The following is a 16,027-nucleotide window of genomic DNA, read 5'->3' as shown; positions in this document are numbered from 1 at the left end:
TAGATGCCTGTCTAATTCATTTGTGATTAGGGCTGCAACAACGAAACGATTAAATCGATTTCTGAAAGAGTTGGCAACGAATTTCATAATCTATTCGTTGCGACGCAGATATGTTTGAGTATATAAAAAAAAATGAGCCGGAGTACTCTTGGTCTCTCTCACGCACTGTCACTCAATCGCGGAGTTCGCATTTGTCCAGTATGGCGCCTCATAGACAGAGCGGAGCAAAAATAAAAATGCGCGGAGAAGAGTGGAGGTAGAGGAAAGACCATCGGAGAGACCCGTAACGTTGTTTTGAAACATGGCGGAGGCAGAGAAAGCAGTACGACCTAAGTCATCCAAGGTGTGGGAGCATTTCACACTAAATAAACCGAACAAGTGTGTTAATTGCAAGGATTGCAAAATCGACATGGCATGGCACGGGAGCACCTCGGCGATGATTCAGCACCTAAAACGTAAACATGTTGGAGTCATGGATGAGGAGGAAGGGAGTCCAACAGCAGGGTAAGTCACTAGAATCCTACTTTTGTTCCGTTTTTAAGTGAGGAACGTAACGTCCCTCCAGTAGCTCTTCTGGTGGTACAAGTATGACAAATTAGCATTAGCTCATTAATAACAGTAGTAAAGCAGGGGTGGTATACAGTAAGTATTTAGTCAGCCACTGATTGTGCAAGTTCTCCTACTTAGAAAGATGAGAGAGGTCTGTAATTTTCATCATAGGTACACTTCAACTATGAGAGACAAAATGAGAAAAAAATCTATTATGTCTCTATGATTTTATATATATATATATATATATATATGAGCTGTGTCCTAATGGTAAGATGTGGAACAATGATGTTGTGTGGTTGTGGACTTTGGTTGAGTAACTTATACCTGCTATATCTGCTAGGTTACGGTCACAGTCTGAAGCAGCTTTGATTTGGAATACACTACCTTATTTCTTACGACCCGCCCTTCTCTGCTTCTGATTGGCTTTTAATGCAATCTAATACAATTAACTTATTTTAAAGGCTTTGTGGTAAAAGTACAAGCAATCAAATTTGAAAAGTTTTTCGTATAACCAAACACTCAATCAAAATTATACAGGTTCTGGTCATATAATTAGAATATCATCAAAAAGTTAATTTATTTCAGTATTTCCATTCAAAAAGTGAAACTTGGATATTATATTCATTCATTACACACAGACTGATATATTTCAAATGTTTATTTCATTTAATTGTGATGATTAAAACTGACAACTAATGAAAATCTCAAATTCAGTATTTTCAAAAATTAGAATATTACTTACAGTATTTCTCAATTGCTAAAACACTAAAATCCATTTGCAAAACCATTTGGTGCCTTCAACTCAGAATGTCACAACACAGCCCCCAAAAGTGAAACACAAGCAACACACTGTTGTCATCGGTAGCGCACAAAATTTAACACACCTGTTTCAAATCAGTAATGTGTTGCTCCTAATCAGTAAGAAGGATATAAAGCCATGTCAAATCCAGATGGCATGTGTGATTTTCACAATGGAGGGCAAGAGAGAAGGTGGAAGAGGAAGAGGAAGAGGAGACGGAGGAACAACAACAACAACAACAACAACAACAACAACAACAAGAGCCATAATTTCCAATGAAATTAGAGCAACAATCATACACCATGTTCTGGTTCGTGGAATGAGTATGAGGAAAGCAGGACTACGTGTTCAACCAAATATAAGCAGGTTCTCTGTGGCCTCCATTGTCAGGACATTCAGAGAAGAGAACAGGTAAGTGTACTATCATTTGTGGTCCCTCAAACTTACAGTAGAGTATATACAGTTGTGGAATGTCTCAGTAAATTACTGTAACATGTCTAAAAATTGGCTCTCTTCTTGCAGTATTACAGTAAAACTAATAGCAGTATAACAGTATTTTATGTATTGTACATATTTGTTGACATTTCAATGCATTAGGCCTGTCTGAACAATTCTAACGAGGTTTTTTTTGCTAGAATTGAAAGACTGCCACATGCTGGTGGAAGGAGAGGTATGTTTTCACAACAGCAGGAGACCATTATTGTCAATATGGTCCTTCAAAATAATCTCATTCGTCTGCGTGAAATACAACAGCGAGTTGAGGAAGACAACGTGAACTTTGAAGGAATCAACAGTGTGAGTCTCTCCACAATTGACTGTGTCCTGAAACGCAACCTGACATGTCTCAAACAAGCCTACAGAGTACCATTTGAGAGAAATTCTGAAAGGGTAAAAGAGCTATGATATCAATATGTACAAGTAATCATGTCCAGAGATTATACAGCACTATTGAGTTACTGTACATCTTTACTGTGTTGAATGTAATGCAGCCCATGTATACAGAGCCATAAAGCCTGGAATGCTATGTCATTTACGTTACTTCAAAAATTAATTTTTGTTCATTTCTATAGAGAATGTTTCAACTGGATTCCATGGAGAGGCCTCATGAGTGCATCTTCTTGGATGAAGCTGGCTTCAATCTCACCAAGAGGAGAAGGAGAGGCCGCAACATTATTGGTCAACGTGCCATTGTAGAGTTGCCAGGGCAGCGTGGTGGCCATATGTGCTGATGGCAGCACATATGGTCACGATTTTGGGGTGGGGTTATTCACCGCCATGTGACTTTAGGGCCTTACAACACTGCCCATCTTATAATGTTTCTGCATGCTCTACAGGAAGCACTACTGAGACGTGAACAGAGGTGATGAGCAGGCAGAGCATCCCATGTATGTGGTAATCTGGGACAATGTGAATTTTCACCGTGGTCCTAGAATTCGTGAGTGGTTTGAAAATAACCTACGTTTTATAAATGTGTGCCTCCCACCATACTCACCCTTCCTTAATCCCATTGAAGAATTTTTTTTTTTCTGCATGGAGGTGGAGGGTCTATGACAGAAATCCTTCAGGAAAATCTCATTCAGTAAATGGACGCAGCATGTGACAACATTGGAGTGGAAGCGATTCAAGGTTGGATTCGGCATGCTAAAGGATTCTTTCCCCGTTGCTTAGCAAGAGACAGGATTGCCTGTGACATTGATGAGGTCCTGTGGCCTGACCATGCCCAGAGGCATGATGCTGAGGCAGAATGATTCCAAGACTATTTGCTATTGATCTGCTGCATATTTTGTTTGACTGCTGCATATTTTGTTTGACTACATTTACTGTATGTGTGCAGGAAGTACTTCATAAAATATTTTTTTCCCCCCTGCTCTGCCCTGAGTGCAGTGTTTTGCATTTATCTCTGGTGTGTGTGTGTGTGTGTGTGTGTGTGTGTGTGTGTGTGTTACCTGAAAACAGTGTTTGGTTTTGTGTAAAGATAACATAGTTCTGAAGCAATTGTTTGATATAGCAAGAAAAGTCAAAGGTTTTGACAGTGTAGCTTAAGTTTGGTGATTTGTGTTTAAGGTTTTGAGAAAGCAAGAGAAACCTTTAAAAAAATTCAGCAATACTGTAAGACCAATACAAAAAAAGGATTTTTAGAAATGTTGGCCAACTGAAACATATGAAAATGAAATGTTTGAGCATAAGCAGCACTCAATACTTATTGGGGCTACTTTTGCTTGAATTACTGCAGCAATGCGGCGTGGCATGGAGTTGATCAGTCTGTGGCACTGCTCAGGTGTTATGAGAGCCCAGGTTGCTCTGATAGTGGCCTTCAGCTCTTCTGCAGTGTTGGGTCTGGCATATGCATCTTCCTCTTCACAATACCCCATAGATTTTCTATAGGGTTAAGGTCAGGCGAGTTTGCTGGCCAATTAAGAACAGGGATACTACGGTCCTTAAACCAGGTACTGGTAGCTTTGGCACTGTGTGCAGGTGCCAAGTCCTGTTGGAAAATGAAATCTGCATCTCCATAAAGTTGGTCAGCAGCAGGAAACATGAAGTGCTCTAAAACTTCCTGGTAGACGGCTGCGTTGACCTTGGACCTCAGAAAACACAGTGGACCAACACCAGCAGATGACATGGCACCCCAAACCATCACTGACTGTGGAAACTTTACACTGGACTTCAAGCAACGTGGATTCTGTGCCTCTCCTCTCTTCCTCCAGACTCTGGGACCTTGATTTCCAAAGGAAATGCAAAACTTATTTTCATCAGAGAACATAACTTTGGACCACTCAGCAGCAGTCCAGTCCTTTTTGTCTTTAGCCCAGGCGAGACGCTTCTGACGCTGTCTTGTTCAAGAGTGGCTTGACACAAGGAATGCGACAGCTGAAACCCATGTCTTACATACGTCTGTGCGTGGTGGTTCTTGAAGCACTGACTCCAGCTGCAGTCCACTCTTTGTGAATCTCCCCCACATTTTTGAATGGGATTTGTTTCACAATCTTCTCCAGGGTGCGGTTATTCCTATTGCTTGTACACTTTTTTTTTCTACCACATCTTTTCCTTCGCTTCGCCTCTCTATTAATGTGCTTGGACACAGAGCTCTGTGAACAGCCAGCCTCTTTAGCATGACCTTTTGTGTCTTGCCCTCCTTGTGCAAGGTGTCAATGGTCGTCCTTTGGACAGCTGTCAAGTCAGCAGTCTTCCCCATGATTGTGTAGCCTACAGAACTAGACTGAGAGACCATTTAAAGGCCTTTGCAGGTGTTTTGCTGATTAGAGTGTGGCACCAGGTGTCTTCAATATTGAACCTTTTCACAATATTCTAATTTTCTGAGATACTGATTTTGGGGTTTTCATTAGTTGTTAGTTATAATCATCACAATTAAAAGGAATGAACACTTGAAATAAATCAGTCTGTGTCGGATGAATGTATACATTATACAAGTTTCACTTTTTGAATGGAATTTTTGATGATATTCTAATTATATGACCAGTACCTGTACACCATGGTGGTTTAAAATGGGGGGGGGGGACAAATCCTGGTGAATTTTTCCCAGAACGGCTGAGTTTTATCAGACATCAAGAGCCTCCTGAATATTGCTAGCTATGAGAAATTTGAAGAAAATCTATTTTTAAGTCCCTTAAAGTTTTAATGTAGCACTTTGAAACTGCCATGTGTATGAGTTGCCCAATACACAAACAGGACTTACACCCACATTACAACATTTTCTGAGACGCTGGTGCAGTCAAAAAGCTACATCCTGTGGTTTATTCAGGAAGCAACTCAAGCAACTACATGGAACTGGCACCAACCCAAATAATCATTCTTTGAAAAACATATATAAAAATATATTTATTTTGTAAAATTAGTATGTAAAAGTACATGTCAATTGAGTAGTAGTGTATTTCCCCTTTTAAGGAAATTCTTTGACATGGTTATTCACTCAAAAATACCACTTTTTTATATAAGCACGGAAGCATGAAAGACAGATATGGTGATGTGGACTCACCATGCACTTCTGGATGAAGAGCTGGGCTCCCTTCAGTTTTGGCAAAGTCTGTGGCGCTCCTCTTCATTCAGAACCTGGGTGTAGAAGGTAAGAACCTGCAATACACACACAAAAAAGTTGAGAACCTGGTCAAAGTGCATAAATGAGAATGAGATTATTTCAATTGCAAGGTCAAACAGAAATTGCAGTTAAAAAAAGTAACTATGTAATTGGTAATGCTATTTTAACAAACTAATATAATGTACTGTAAATACAAAGCAGTAGAAATATGACTTACTGCCCCCTTTAACCCAGATATGGTGATAATTATCTTATTTGCATTTCTGTCTTTTTAATTGCAACAGGGGAGGTAGGGTGGAGAGGCAAACAAAAAAAATGGCATACATTTGGAGTTGTGTTACTTGCCACCAAATGTAAGTCCAATATTCACTTGTGTTAGTTATGTTTTTGGTCTCCACTTCTTAATATCTTTTGTTGCTAAGTACTCCACCTGCTAGTTGCTAACTTTGCCTGTCTGTTTGATGCTGGGCAGGAAGCATACAGTGGGTTTCACACCATTGTGTTGCTGAAAACAGCTGCTTGCACCTGTATAAAAGCATTTTGTGAAGCACTTGTGAAAGTAATGAGTGAACAAGTAGAGTTGCAGGCTGGAAAACCAGAAAGAGATTTTTTGGAGATCACTAACAAGCGTAGTGTGTCAGATGCCTGCAGCTGTTTTTCATGTTGCTTCTGTGGAAACATTTCATAACGTTATAACAGTTGTTAGCTGTGGACAGCCCATTCTGCTCCGCACCAGTGTGTGTTGGCGTGTGCGCGCGGTCAAACTACAAAATTGAGTTTACTTGGCAATGTTGTTGACTAACACCCAGCAGCAGTGCCGTTTTCTCCCAGAGGCCAAGGGAAGCCAGGGTTCCCCTGTTTTTATCACACTATCATTTTAATGAACACAATGTTTATAGTTTCGATAAATCTTATGAGTTGTTGTTGTTGTTGTTGTTGTCATCTCTTCCCCATTTCTCACCATCTTACAATAAGTGAAACAGCGCCCCTCTAAATGCAATGCATTGGATGTGTGTTAATTAACAGGAACATATGTAATATACAAATCAAAAACACTTATTTAGCTCTTATGTGCTTAAATGGCCTGGTCACAGAAAACAGGCCTATAGAAGTGTGATGTTATCTTCACCTCTGTGAAATTGTCTTCATCTGCACTGTTGTAACGTTCCACATCTGGAGACACCTTAAACTTGGACTCCACACACTGGGGCTGGGTCTCTGAGGCACTGAAGCTGTTGGGATAGTAGTTTGGAGCTCCACCTAGAGGCTAGACAGACCAAACACTGGTGAGTGGGGCAGGAAGAAAAGAAATGCTGTTGAGGGTTCAATTCTGCAAAAGAAAGTAACTAAGCTTACTTATAATGAGTAAATCTGATGCCAGACACATCAGTCACTATGGCTTTAAATATGGGATGCTGTAAATGCTGTGTTAAACTTTTCAGGTAAGTTTTTCCAAGTGTTTTGCATGGTGCGGTCGACTGTTGTAAGTGCATATATTCTACAGAGTTTGGTTACACTGGGCAAATTAAAAAAACCTTCTCATATGCCTGCTTTTTACTGATGGGAACGCTTGCTGAAGCACTGAACCACTATGAAGAAGATGTGCTGCAAAAGGTTAATTATGTAAACACCTTTGAAACGGTCCAAACGGTGACATCTAGTGGACAACCCTTAGTATTGTATTAGAGTGGAATGGCTAGTACAAACAAAAGTATGATAATGTGGCGAGAAGTCAGTTATAAATATCATCACTGACTTCATTCAATGTCAGCATCACTATTGGTTTTTGTTGTGCAGTCAAAGAAGGACATATAAACAATTGGATTAAAATATGCTTTCTAATGATTATAATAACTACTTTTGATGTTCTGACAAACAAAATAATTTGTACTTGTGTATGTTCTATAATCACTATTAATTGTTGAGCTGCAGTATGAAAAGAGCTACAGCAATGTGCAGTTTGACAAAAATATGGTGTTTTTTAAAAATGAAACCATGTGAACTGTTCTGGTACAACCCCTAAATAAAGTGATGAACCTGAAAATGAGAATAATATGACCTCTTTAATAATGTCAATAACCCGTATTACAATTAGCTCTCTTGGTGAAATTCTTCACTCACTTCAACAAAAAAAAAAAAAAACCTCTCACATCAAGAACTGCTTGGCCTGCTTGAAGGTCATGACCTGGATGTAGAAGGACCAGGATGGGTAGTTGCCATTGGCAATGTTGTTGAACAGGTCTCCAGTGGCATAATCTGGGTTGGTGGAAGCCAGGCGGTCTGCCTCCTCTACTGGCAGATTCTTTATTCCTTGATCAGTCTAAAAAACATGCACATAGGGCAGCACATAGGACATAACTAAGCAATGGAGGAGGTTAAAGTTAAATGCGGGTTAAATCAGGTCTTAAACAGACCTTGTAATGGAACTTGCGGCAGACACACCCGCCAGCAACATTGACCAGTTTGAAGATTCATGTGACGAAAGCCATCAGGCAAACCTCGATCACTGAACAAGAAAGACACCTGCACAGGCGATGCAATTCCCGTGGGCGGGGTCCCTCCTCACAGCGGTGCTACTCAGCAGGCTAGCTCCCACGGCTCCACTTTCTGTCTGTTTCTCCGGTAAAAAACTGTGCTCGTTATCTAAGCTGGTTGTCTCTCACGACAGTTCAAGCTAATGTCACTCTAGTTTAAAAGTCCGACAGTTTGCACTTTTACACATTTCTCTGTTATTGCAAACAGGAGCGGGGGACTGACAGAGCTACACTTATCACAGAAATATGCAATGTGGCGACGTTCAAAGTGGGGACCCGCGGTTATGTAGATATAAATGGCTTATTCTAAGGTAATATAAACATAATGGTTTATAATGTAAGGTCTTTACAAACATAGTTATAGATCTCATATTGCGTTTCTGTCGATAGATCCTCAGAAATATTACACACTGGACCTTTAAGGTGGGACTACCTTATGGGTATTCAAGCCGAACAACATCAGTTTTCAGCATGATGAAGCATGACAAAAGGCAGCATTCTTAGGTTTGTATAAACTTATATAAGGAAAAGATTTATTTACAAGTGATGGCATGCCTGTTACCTGTAAGCTATATAGTAGCCTATACTAATATTGGAAATGATAATAAACAACATGACATAACATTAGTACTAATTGAAATACAGTGGTGTAATATCAGAAAATGGTTTTCTTTGTTAAAGGTTGAATTGTTGAATCTCAACTAGCCTAACAAGCTGTTTGAATGTTACAAATACTCTATAAACTATCTGACTATCCAAATAAAGTGTTATACATTTTATTTAATGTTATAATATTCACTAATACACTTATGCATACTAGATACTCCTCTAGGTTCTGGATAGTACTGGCACCTATTTTTCCACTTCAAGCTCTGCTTTCAACAAGTAGATGTTTTTTAGAGAATGAGGAGAGGGAGCTAGCTGTGTTATCATGCTTGCACAGTGTGCAAAAATCATTGGCAGCCCATTGATACTAATGATGCAAAATTAAATACTGCTTTATAAAATATAGAATATATATAACCTCCACAGCTTCCATCACATCCCCGAGGTCCAGAGCTACTCCTCGCTCCAAGTCGTCCTCTGAATCAGTCAGAGAAAGAGACATAATTATGGGTGTCCCGACTAAGAATTTACATGGTCAAATCAGAATTGTGAAGTCTTGCCTATGTAGCATACCTTCTTTACTGATAATACAAATTATGAATATTAATATTAATTCATAAATCCTCATTAAGGGCACCACCTAAAGATTTGCTGTCTGCCCAAGGCTTTAGGAACCTTTAAGTATATCTTAATAATTATACAATTATTTCCTAGTGATCAGTCAATCTCAAATCGAAGGCATAAATCCTCCGTTACAGTTAGTTGGAGTCAAACAATACACACACAGTTCCTGTGATTTCGGTGAAATTTATTAACTAACTAAAGGTGGATATAAAGTGGGTTTAAAGACATACAACAATAATGATTAAGCAAACAGGATGCAATCAATGAAAATGATGGGAGTTAAATGTGGATTTAGTGGTCTATTGTGGAAAAGATTTGAGTCTAAGGAGGGAGAGAGAAGAGAACCAATAAATGCAATTTATGGTAATAACTTAAATTTGGCTTGGATTAAACTAACGGATTAAAAACTATTGGACATCAACTCAACCACAGAATGCGTTGGTTCCTTGCTGCTTGTTGTTTCTCCAGCCGGTTGATGTTCGGCCGGGCTAACACTGGCTGAGTTGCGTGCGTTCTCGGTTGAGACGGCTTAACACGCCCTCTGCCGGTCGCTTTCTCTGCCAATATGGCAAGCCAGGTCCGCCACTTTGGTTGGTAACTTAGTTGAAGAAACTTGTAGTGATGGCTGTTAACCTTGGCTCGGTTCGTGGGTTTTGATGTCCTTTGGGCTGCTGCTGGCATAACTAACCCACGTGGCTGGCCTCCCAGGCTTCGTTGTCTCAAATATGTCCATTTTGGAGGAAAGAAATGCAGCGTTTTTTTTTAAAACCAAGTATCTTAATAGCCTGCAGATGCCTTTTCAGAATCAGAATGAGCTTTATTGTCAAGTAGTGTTTTACACATACGAGGAATTTGCTGTGGTGATAAGGTGCTACATGTAGACAAACATACAGTCAACATAAATAAATGTGGAAATATATAAATATGGAATAAGATAAGTTTTTGTAGCAACTTGTATAATGTAGTGTTTTGGGGTAACATAAATATTATCGCAGGAGTCCGGAAGGATAGCTTTGGATAAATAAATAAAAGCCAGGGAATAAATGACAAGCTGTTTTTTCCCTGAATCGACTGAAACACACGTTTGTGTCAGGTTGCCTTTGGCCTGGATTTAGGATGACATGGTAAAACAAAGCTTTGTAGAAACAAGGGTAGGCTCGCTATCAATACTGCACAGACTGCAGGGCTCATAAAAAGACAAATGAGGCTTAAACTGTTCACTGATGACCATGTAAAGATAGTTGTTCCACTTATGGTGATTTCTTACTTTCTTTGTGTTTGTATGTTCTATTTTAGGAGATACTTTAATCTGACAGTGATGATAAATAAAAAGCAAATTAATTATTTATGTCAAATTTGATCTAAAATCATCAATCAATAGATGTTACAAGCTATAACCTAGAGTAGCTAAATATTTTTAGTAAATGTAGTCAATTTACTTGATCAGTCTGGGACTTTTGTGTTGAGTTTTTCATGTTTGTCTGTGGTTACTTTCTGCCTTTAGGTGGCTACGATCACAGTAAAGTAGATCAGTGCTGAATTTGTGTGGTCTGTTCTTCTTCTGTACTGATTGGGTGACAACACTTCAAATTTAGTGGCTGTAAAATCCACAGGGCGGAGCTCATTATCATTTTACAAATTTACAATTTACGGCTTTTTACGGCGTGTCAAAATAAAACGGCGTTTTTCGCGCCGTTTTTATACACAAAACGCCGTTTTTATACACAAAACGCCGTTTTGTTGGCAAAACATGCTACAAGAGTGACGTTTTTTGGCACTAATGGCTTGCCATACAAGAGCTAAGAGACCGCCATAAGAGACCAGAGAACAAGAGAGAGAGCAAGCGCGTGTCGCCGTGTTATGTGTCCTAGGGCGTGTCCCAGGAGGGGGCTGTGTTTCCCCTGAGGGTTTATTTCCGGTCTCCTGAGAGAGGCTGTCCCTTAATTGTCTATTTTAAAGTCTATTTGCGTGTACTTCAATCAAATACCTTCCCACAATCAAACCTTAAATGCCATTAACAGTTATACTGTTTTCAGCATTTGATAAAAAGGAAACTATTAAGTAATCATTGTAATGATTAGAATGGTTACGAGTTAAACACATTTTCAGGATGGAAGGAACTAACATTTCCTGGATAATATTGGCTGTTAAACATTCTTACTTAGAGAATATAAGCAAGTTACACGAATATGGCATTAGATTATACCCAATAAAATACAGAGTGATGCATTAAAACAGGGGGAGAGGCATTAAAGAAACAGGGACCTGTAATACTTAGTTTGTCCTCTTTGGGGACACTGGTGTTGAAGCATGGCATTAGTATAACATAAATTAAAGGAATATCAGTGAGTATTGAGGAAGATTAAAACACTGCAAATTAACTTGCTTTATGGATTCTTCTTTTCAACACAGTCTTAACAAGAACATGGTAATAGAACTACTCAAATTAAAGTGGCAAGAATTACTAAGTAACTTAACAAAGATTATTTGATTAAACAAGGTAATAGGCAAGTTATAAGGAGACAATATTCCTTTTTCCACACAAAGGAATTCGGGGTACTGTCCTTCTCTGGCGTCTGGGGTTTCTCAACAGTTTCACAACTGGGTGTGAAGAGGGAGAGCGCATGTTAAGAGTCCAAATTAATGGCTCTTTGGTGAGGTAGAGAGTCAAGACTGAGGAAGGGGATCTTTGGGAATAATTAGCAAAGGGGGGCACGGTTGCCATGGCTACCCTGTGTGGGGAAAGTTAGCGTCTCTTGACCTTTTTTCAAAAGGGTTCTGATAGGCTGGTTCCGGCTGAATTAGTCTCTGGGAAGTGTCGGGGTGACACCTTTATAGTCAGTGAGGTCCTCACAGCCTAGTTCAGGTTGAGGTTAGTCTCTGTGTAATGTTAATATTGTCAGTTTAACAGTCATGCATAGAGTCTGTTATCTCAACTTCACAGGAGGTGGTAGGTTTTATGGCTGAAACTACCCAAGCAGCACTTGGGAGTGGAGAAAAACCTTTCACCCCCTCCTTTGGGGTACTTCGGCTGTCTGTTGAGGGTTGATATCTTGGAGAGAGATTGCAGAATTGTCACTAAAACAAAGCCTTTACAACTGGCGACCTGTCCAGGGTGTACCCCGCCTTTCGCCCAATGTCAGCTGGGATAGGCTCCAGCCCCCCGTGACCCTGTACACAGGATAAGCGGTTGACGATGGATGGATGGATGGACAAAGCCTTTACAACAGGGGGTGCCAGAATTCAGAAAAGAGAGGACTGGGGTGTGGTCAGTAATGTGTTGTGAGTGTTCCTAGGACCATGATTTTGGTAGTCAATTTTGCCCACCTATTCTCCCAGGTACCCTAGTTGGCCCAGGAGATCCTCTTTCACCTTTACGACCAGGAGGACCTGTGAGCTGACTGTAGCCAGAACAGGAAAAACATCCTAATCTTCAGAATGCAAAACATCATAATAATTATTGGATTTATCTTTTTTTTATTGTAGCAGTAAAACCTTTCGCCCGATGTCAGCTGGGATTGGCTCCAGCCCCCCGTGACCCTGTATGCAGGATAAGCGGTTGATGATGGATGGATGGATGGATGGATGGATGGAGTTGATGAGATCTTCAACAAACTGTCTGAGTTACATTTTAGTCCTTTTGAACTACAAAGTTTGAAATCTAGTTTCAACCATTAATTGTAAGTAAAATGTGGTGATTTCAGAATTCAGTCTGTAGAAAAGAAAAATTACCACTTACTACAAAGTTCCCAGATTGTTGTAACACTGCAACACTGTAGCTAAATGTAATTTCTAAAGTGCAAATAAGAATTATATTATATGTTCTGAGCGACACCAAGCATGCGGTCTAGTTATTTAAAGGTTTAACATTAAATCTAGTACCAAATAGCAATAAACAGAAAGGAACTCACTGCCTAAACGAGGAGTGATCTGCAGGATGTGCTACTTCTTCGCTACTTCCAGTGAAAAGAGACTGTGAACGTAGTTGAAGTAAATGTATGTGAGACTGCAGAGTTCACAACAGATGTTGGTTATGTCTGTTATGTCTGTCATAATTGGGACGTACTTGTAAAGAAATTGCTTCATGGCGTTACTAGCAGTCAAACGAGGCAGCACGGGTTTGAGCATGCAAAGCTGGATTCATTGCTGTCAGTTCAACTGTGGTTTGGAGTCAGGAAGTTGCCTGAGTGTAATTGTAAGTGTTAATTTCCTTGTGAAGTTTTTTTGTAGTTAGCACATACCTGTTTTTTCCACTGAAAGCCAATGTGGTAAAAGCAAAAACAACACACTTGTGTTGGCTGTTGTTTTGGCAAATTACATACAGTACATGACTTTTTCTTTCTTAAAAAATGTCCTGAAGAGTTGACACATTCTGTCCATCAAAAGACAAGGCAACTTTATTTGTTTAGCATTTCATACACCCCCTGTGACCCTGTACGCAGGATAAGCGGTTGACAATGGATGGATGGATAGATGGACATTTCATACACCAGAGCAATTCAATGTGTTTTAAAGGTTACAAAAATACAGCAAAGGTAAAAGATTCTAGTGCATTTTTAAATCAAGTAAAAATAAAAGATAAATATAACACAAAAAATACCCCCCCATTTTGAACCACCATTTAATTAAATTAAGAACAATTAAGGCTGTTAAGCTAAGATATAAAGTTTTTACTTGGTGGAGTAGGCAGTGTAAAGTAATAGTTTCTGTATTTACTTTGCATTCACAGTCGGGGCTTGTCAAATATCAACTGGTAGGTTATTCCAGGACTGTGTTCCATGTACACAGAATGCTGCTTCACTATATTTTGAACATGTAATGTGTTCGTATTTTGTAGTTTCTATGAGGACCCTGGCAGCGGCGTTCTGAATATGTTGGAGTTGCTGAAGAGCCTCTTTTGAAAGCCCTGTGAACAGACCATTGCAGTAATCCAATCTACTGGAAATAAAGTTGTGTGTAAGCTTATCTAAGTCTTGCTTGAACAGTGCTCCTCTGATTACAGAAATATATTTTAGATGGTAGTAAGCAGACAAAGTGACCAATCTGATGTGACTATTGACATCATTAAATCTGGTGAGATAGGCCTACGTTTCTATCCAAGTGCGAATCTGTTTCAATTGAGGATATTACTAAAAAGGTATAAAAAGTGACAAATTGTGCCATGAGCACAAAGTAGAAAAATACAAGTACCACCAAGCCACAGCAGCAGGCCACTCATTGAACACTATTGAAATTTAGCCTCTGTAATTGTCATTGTAACTGGGATTGTAAGGGCTGTTTGAACTGAACATCTGATGTATCTTTACGGCAATGACAGTCATTGTAATAATGGAAATAAGCATTATGATGGCACCCAGGATTGTGGCCCAGATGTTGAGACAGCGGGCAGTTGAGCCATAGTATTGGGCACCATCCAGATCTCCAACCACCTTCCGGTCCCTGGCCTGTAAAGGACCAAAGCACACTGATTTTAAAAGTGGATTCATCGTTATGCTCGAGGGAACTTGAACTGTTGATCATAGGCTCAATCTCATAATCTCCTGCAAAATCTTTAGATTATTGTATTTCAGGCTGCAAATGTGATCTCTGTCTTCTTTTTATTAATTTATTAAATTTAATTACATTTATATACTTATAGTTGGGTTGTTGTTTATTTGGCATTATTGTTCTCTGACCTATGATTCTTCATCGTCAAGAATGTCTAGCAGAGTTTCTAACACATTTAAAATATCTGCTGTCTTTGTGTTTTCATCAAATTTTATTCCTGTTATTTTTTGTATTTTAGTGTTTTATTAAAATGTCTCAGTGAGGACTGTGTCTTACTTATCACTTTCTTCCTAAAAAGAATTTGGCAAATCCTTTTTCCTCTAACCCTATCTGGCCTTTGTAAGAACTTATATTGCTTAATAGTCAATAACAGAAGATTGAATATTAAGAACTGTCGCACATGAATTCACCTTGATAGAAAAGATGAGAGCCGCCAGTCCGAGGCAGAAGGGGTTTAAGTACAAAAAGCAGCAGAGGGACCAGATGATGTGGTCCTTGGGGGACTCAGTGGTCATGTTCACAGTGGTGTACTGAACCAATGTAGGTCCTCCAGGCTGTCCAAGCTGTCCAAACTGCCCAAACTGCCCATCATACCTTCCCTGTAATGGAACAGCCTCTGCTGGGTGAACTATAGGATTCATCGTTGTCAGCTCAAAGTATTAGGAGTGCAGGTTACAAGAAAGTGTGCAAGAACTGTCACTGTGTTGATTTCCTTTTAAATCGTTTGAGGTTTGTACTAGCCTTTCATTGCATGAAGAGCCAATGATGTAAACTAAGGTAACCACACTTGTTTGGCCACACTTGACTTTTTGCTTCTTCTTTATTTAGTTGTCCTGAATAGTTTGCAGATTGAAATGCCTTCTGTTAAACTAGATAAAAAACTATCCTTAAAATTGTCTGTCAAATTTCTAAAAGTAAACCTGCAAAAAAAGAACTAGCACATGGGAAGCCAATGCTGAGCTCATTATAAAAACCTATAGAAATTCTAAATGATTTGCTTTTTTTGACAATGCCTGCTGCAGAACTCTGGGCATGGCAATGTTGTTTGAGCAGTCGGCCCATCACTGAAATATCTCAACAACTATTTGGTGGATTGACATGAAATTTTGTACAGACATTGATGCCCAGTGGATGAATCAATGATTTTGTGATCATCTGACTTTTCCTGTAGCACCACTAGCATGTCAGAGCTCTCACTTAAAGGATAATTATTTTTAAACATGGGCCCTATTTTCACATATTTTGATGTCGAAATGACTAGTTTTGGAATCTGTGGAGTTGATAGCTTCAGCTGGCAGCTGTGAACCG

General features: G+C 39.4%; 2 protein-coding genes and 1 pseudogene across 3 annotated transcripts; 1 reads left to right on the top strand and 2 right to left on the bottom strand.

Annotated features, from left to right (window-relative positions):
• The first annotated feature begins 1,394 nt into the window (after positions 1-1,394).
• LOC119894415 lies at positions 1,395-2,877 on the top strand. Of its 2 annotated transcripts, none has more exons than XM_038707153.1 (3): positions 1,395-1,762; positions 1,987-2,239; positions 2,422-2,877. In XM_038707153.1, exons 1-3 carry the CDS (start codon positions 1,503-1,505, stop codon positions 2,578-2,580), a joined length of 672 nt encoding a protein of 223 aa, XP_038563081.1. In that variant the 5' UTR covers positions 1,395-1,502; the 3' UTR covers positions 2,581-2,877. The 2 variants fall into 2 exon arrangements, with proteins under 2 accessions (XP_038563081.1, XP_038563082.1); XM_038707154.1 differs by having other exon boundaries at positions 1,399-1,762; positions 1,987-2,146.
• A 2,503-nt stretch (positions 2,878-5,380) lies between these two features.
• On the bottom strand, positions 5,381-9,050 carry LOC119893743 (annotated as a pseudogene).
• A 4,772-nt stretch (positions 9,051-13,822) lies between these two features.
• Positions 13,823-15,646, bottom strand: LOC119894414 (dispanin subfamily A member 2b-like). Its single transcript, XM_038707152.1, has 2 exons — positions 15,130-15,646; positions 13,823-14,616 (listed from the first exon to the last, which is right to left on the bottom strand). Exons 1-2 carry the CDS (start codon positions 15,358-15,360, stop codon positions 14,407-14,409), a joined length of 441 nt encoding a protein of 146 aa, XP_038563080.1. The 5' UTR covers positions 15,361-15,646; the 3' UTR covers positions 13,823-14,406.
• Positions 15,647-16,027: the final 381 nt, after the last annotated feature.

The sequence above is a fragment of the Micropterus salmoides genome, unplaced genomic scaffold (assembly GCF_014851395.1).
Source record: "Micropterus salmoides isolate LMB-PRFRI ecotype aquatic unplaced genomic scaffold, ASM1485139v1 Ms_hic_scaffold_8, whole genome shotgun sequence".
Classification (NCBI taxonomy): Eukaryota; Metazoa; Chordata; class Actinopteri; order Centrarchiformes; family Centrarchidae; genus Micropterus; species Micropterus salmoides.
This window is presented reverse-complemented; position numbering and strand designations above follow the sequence as displayed.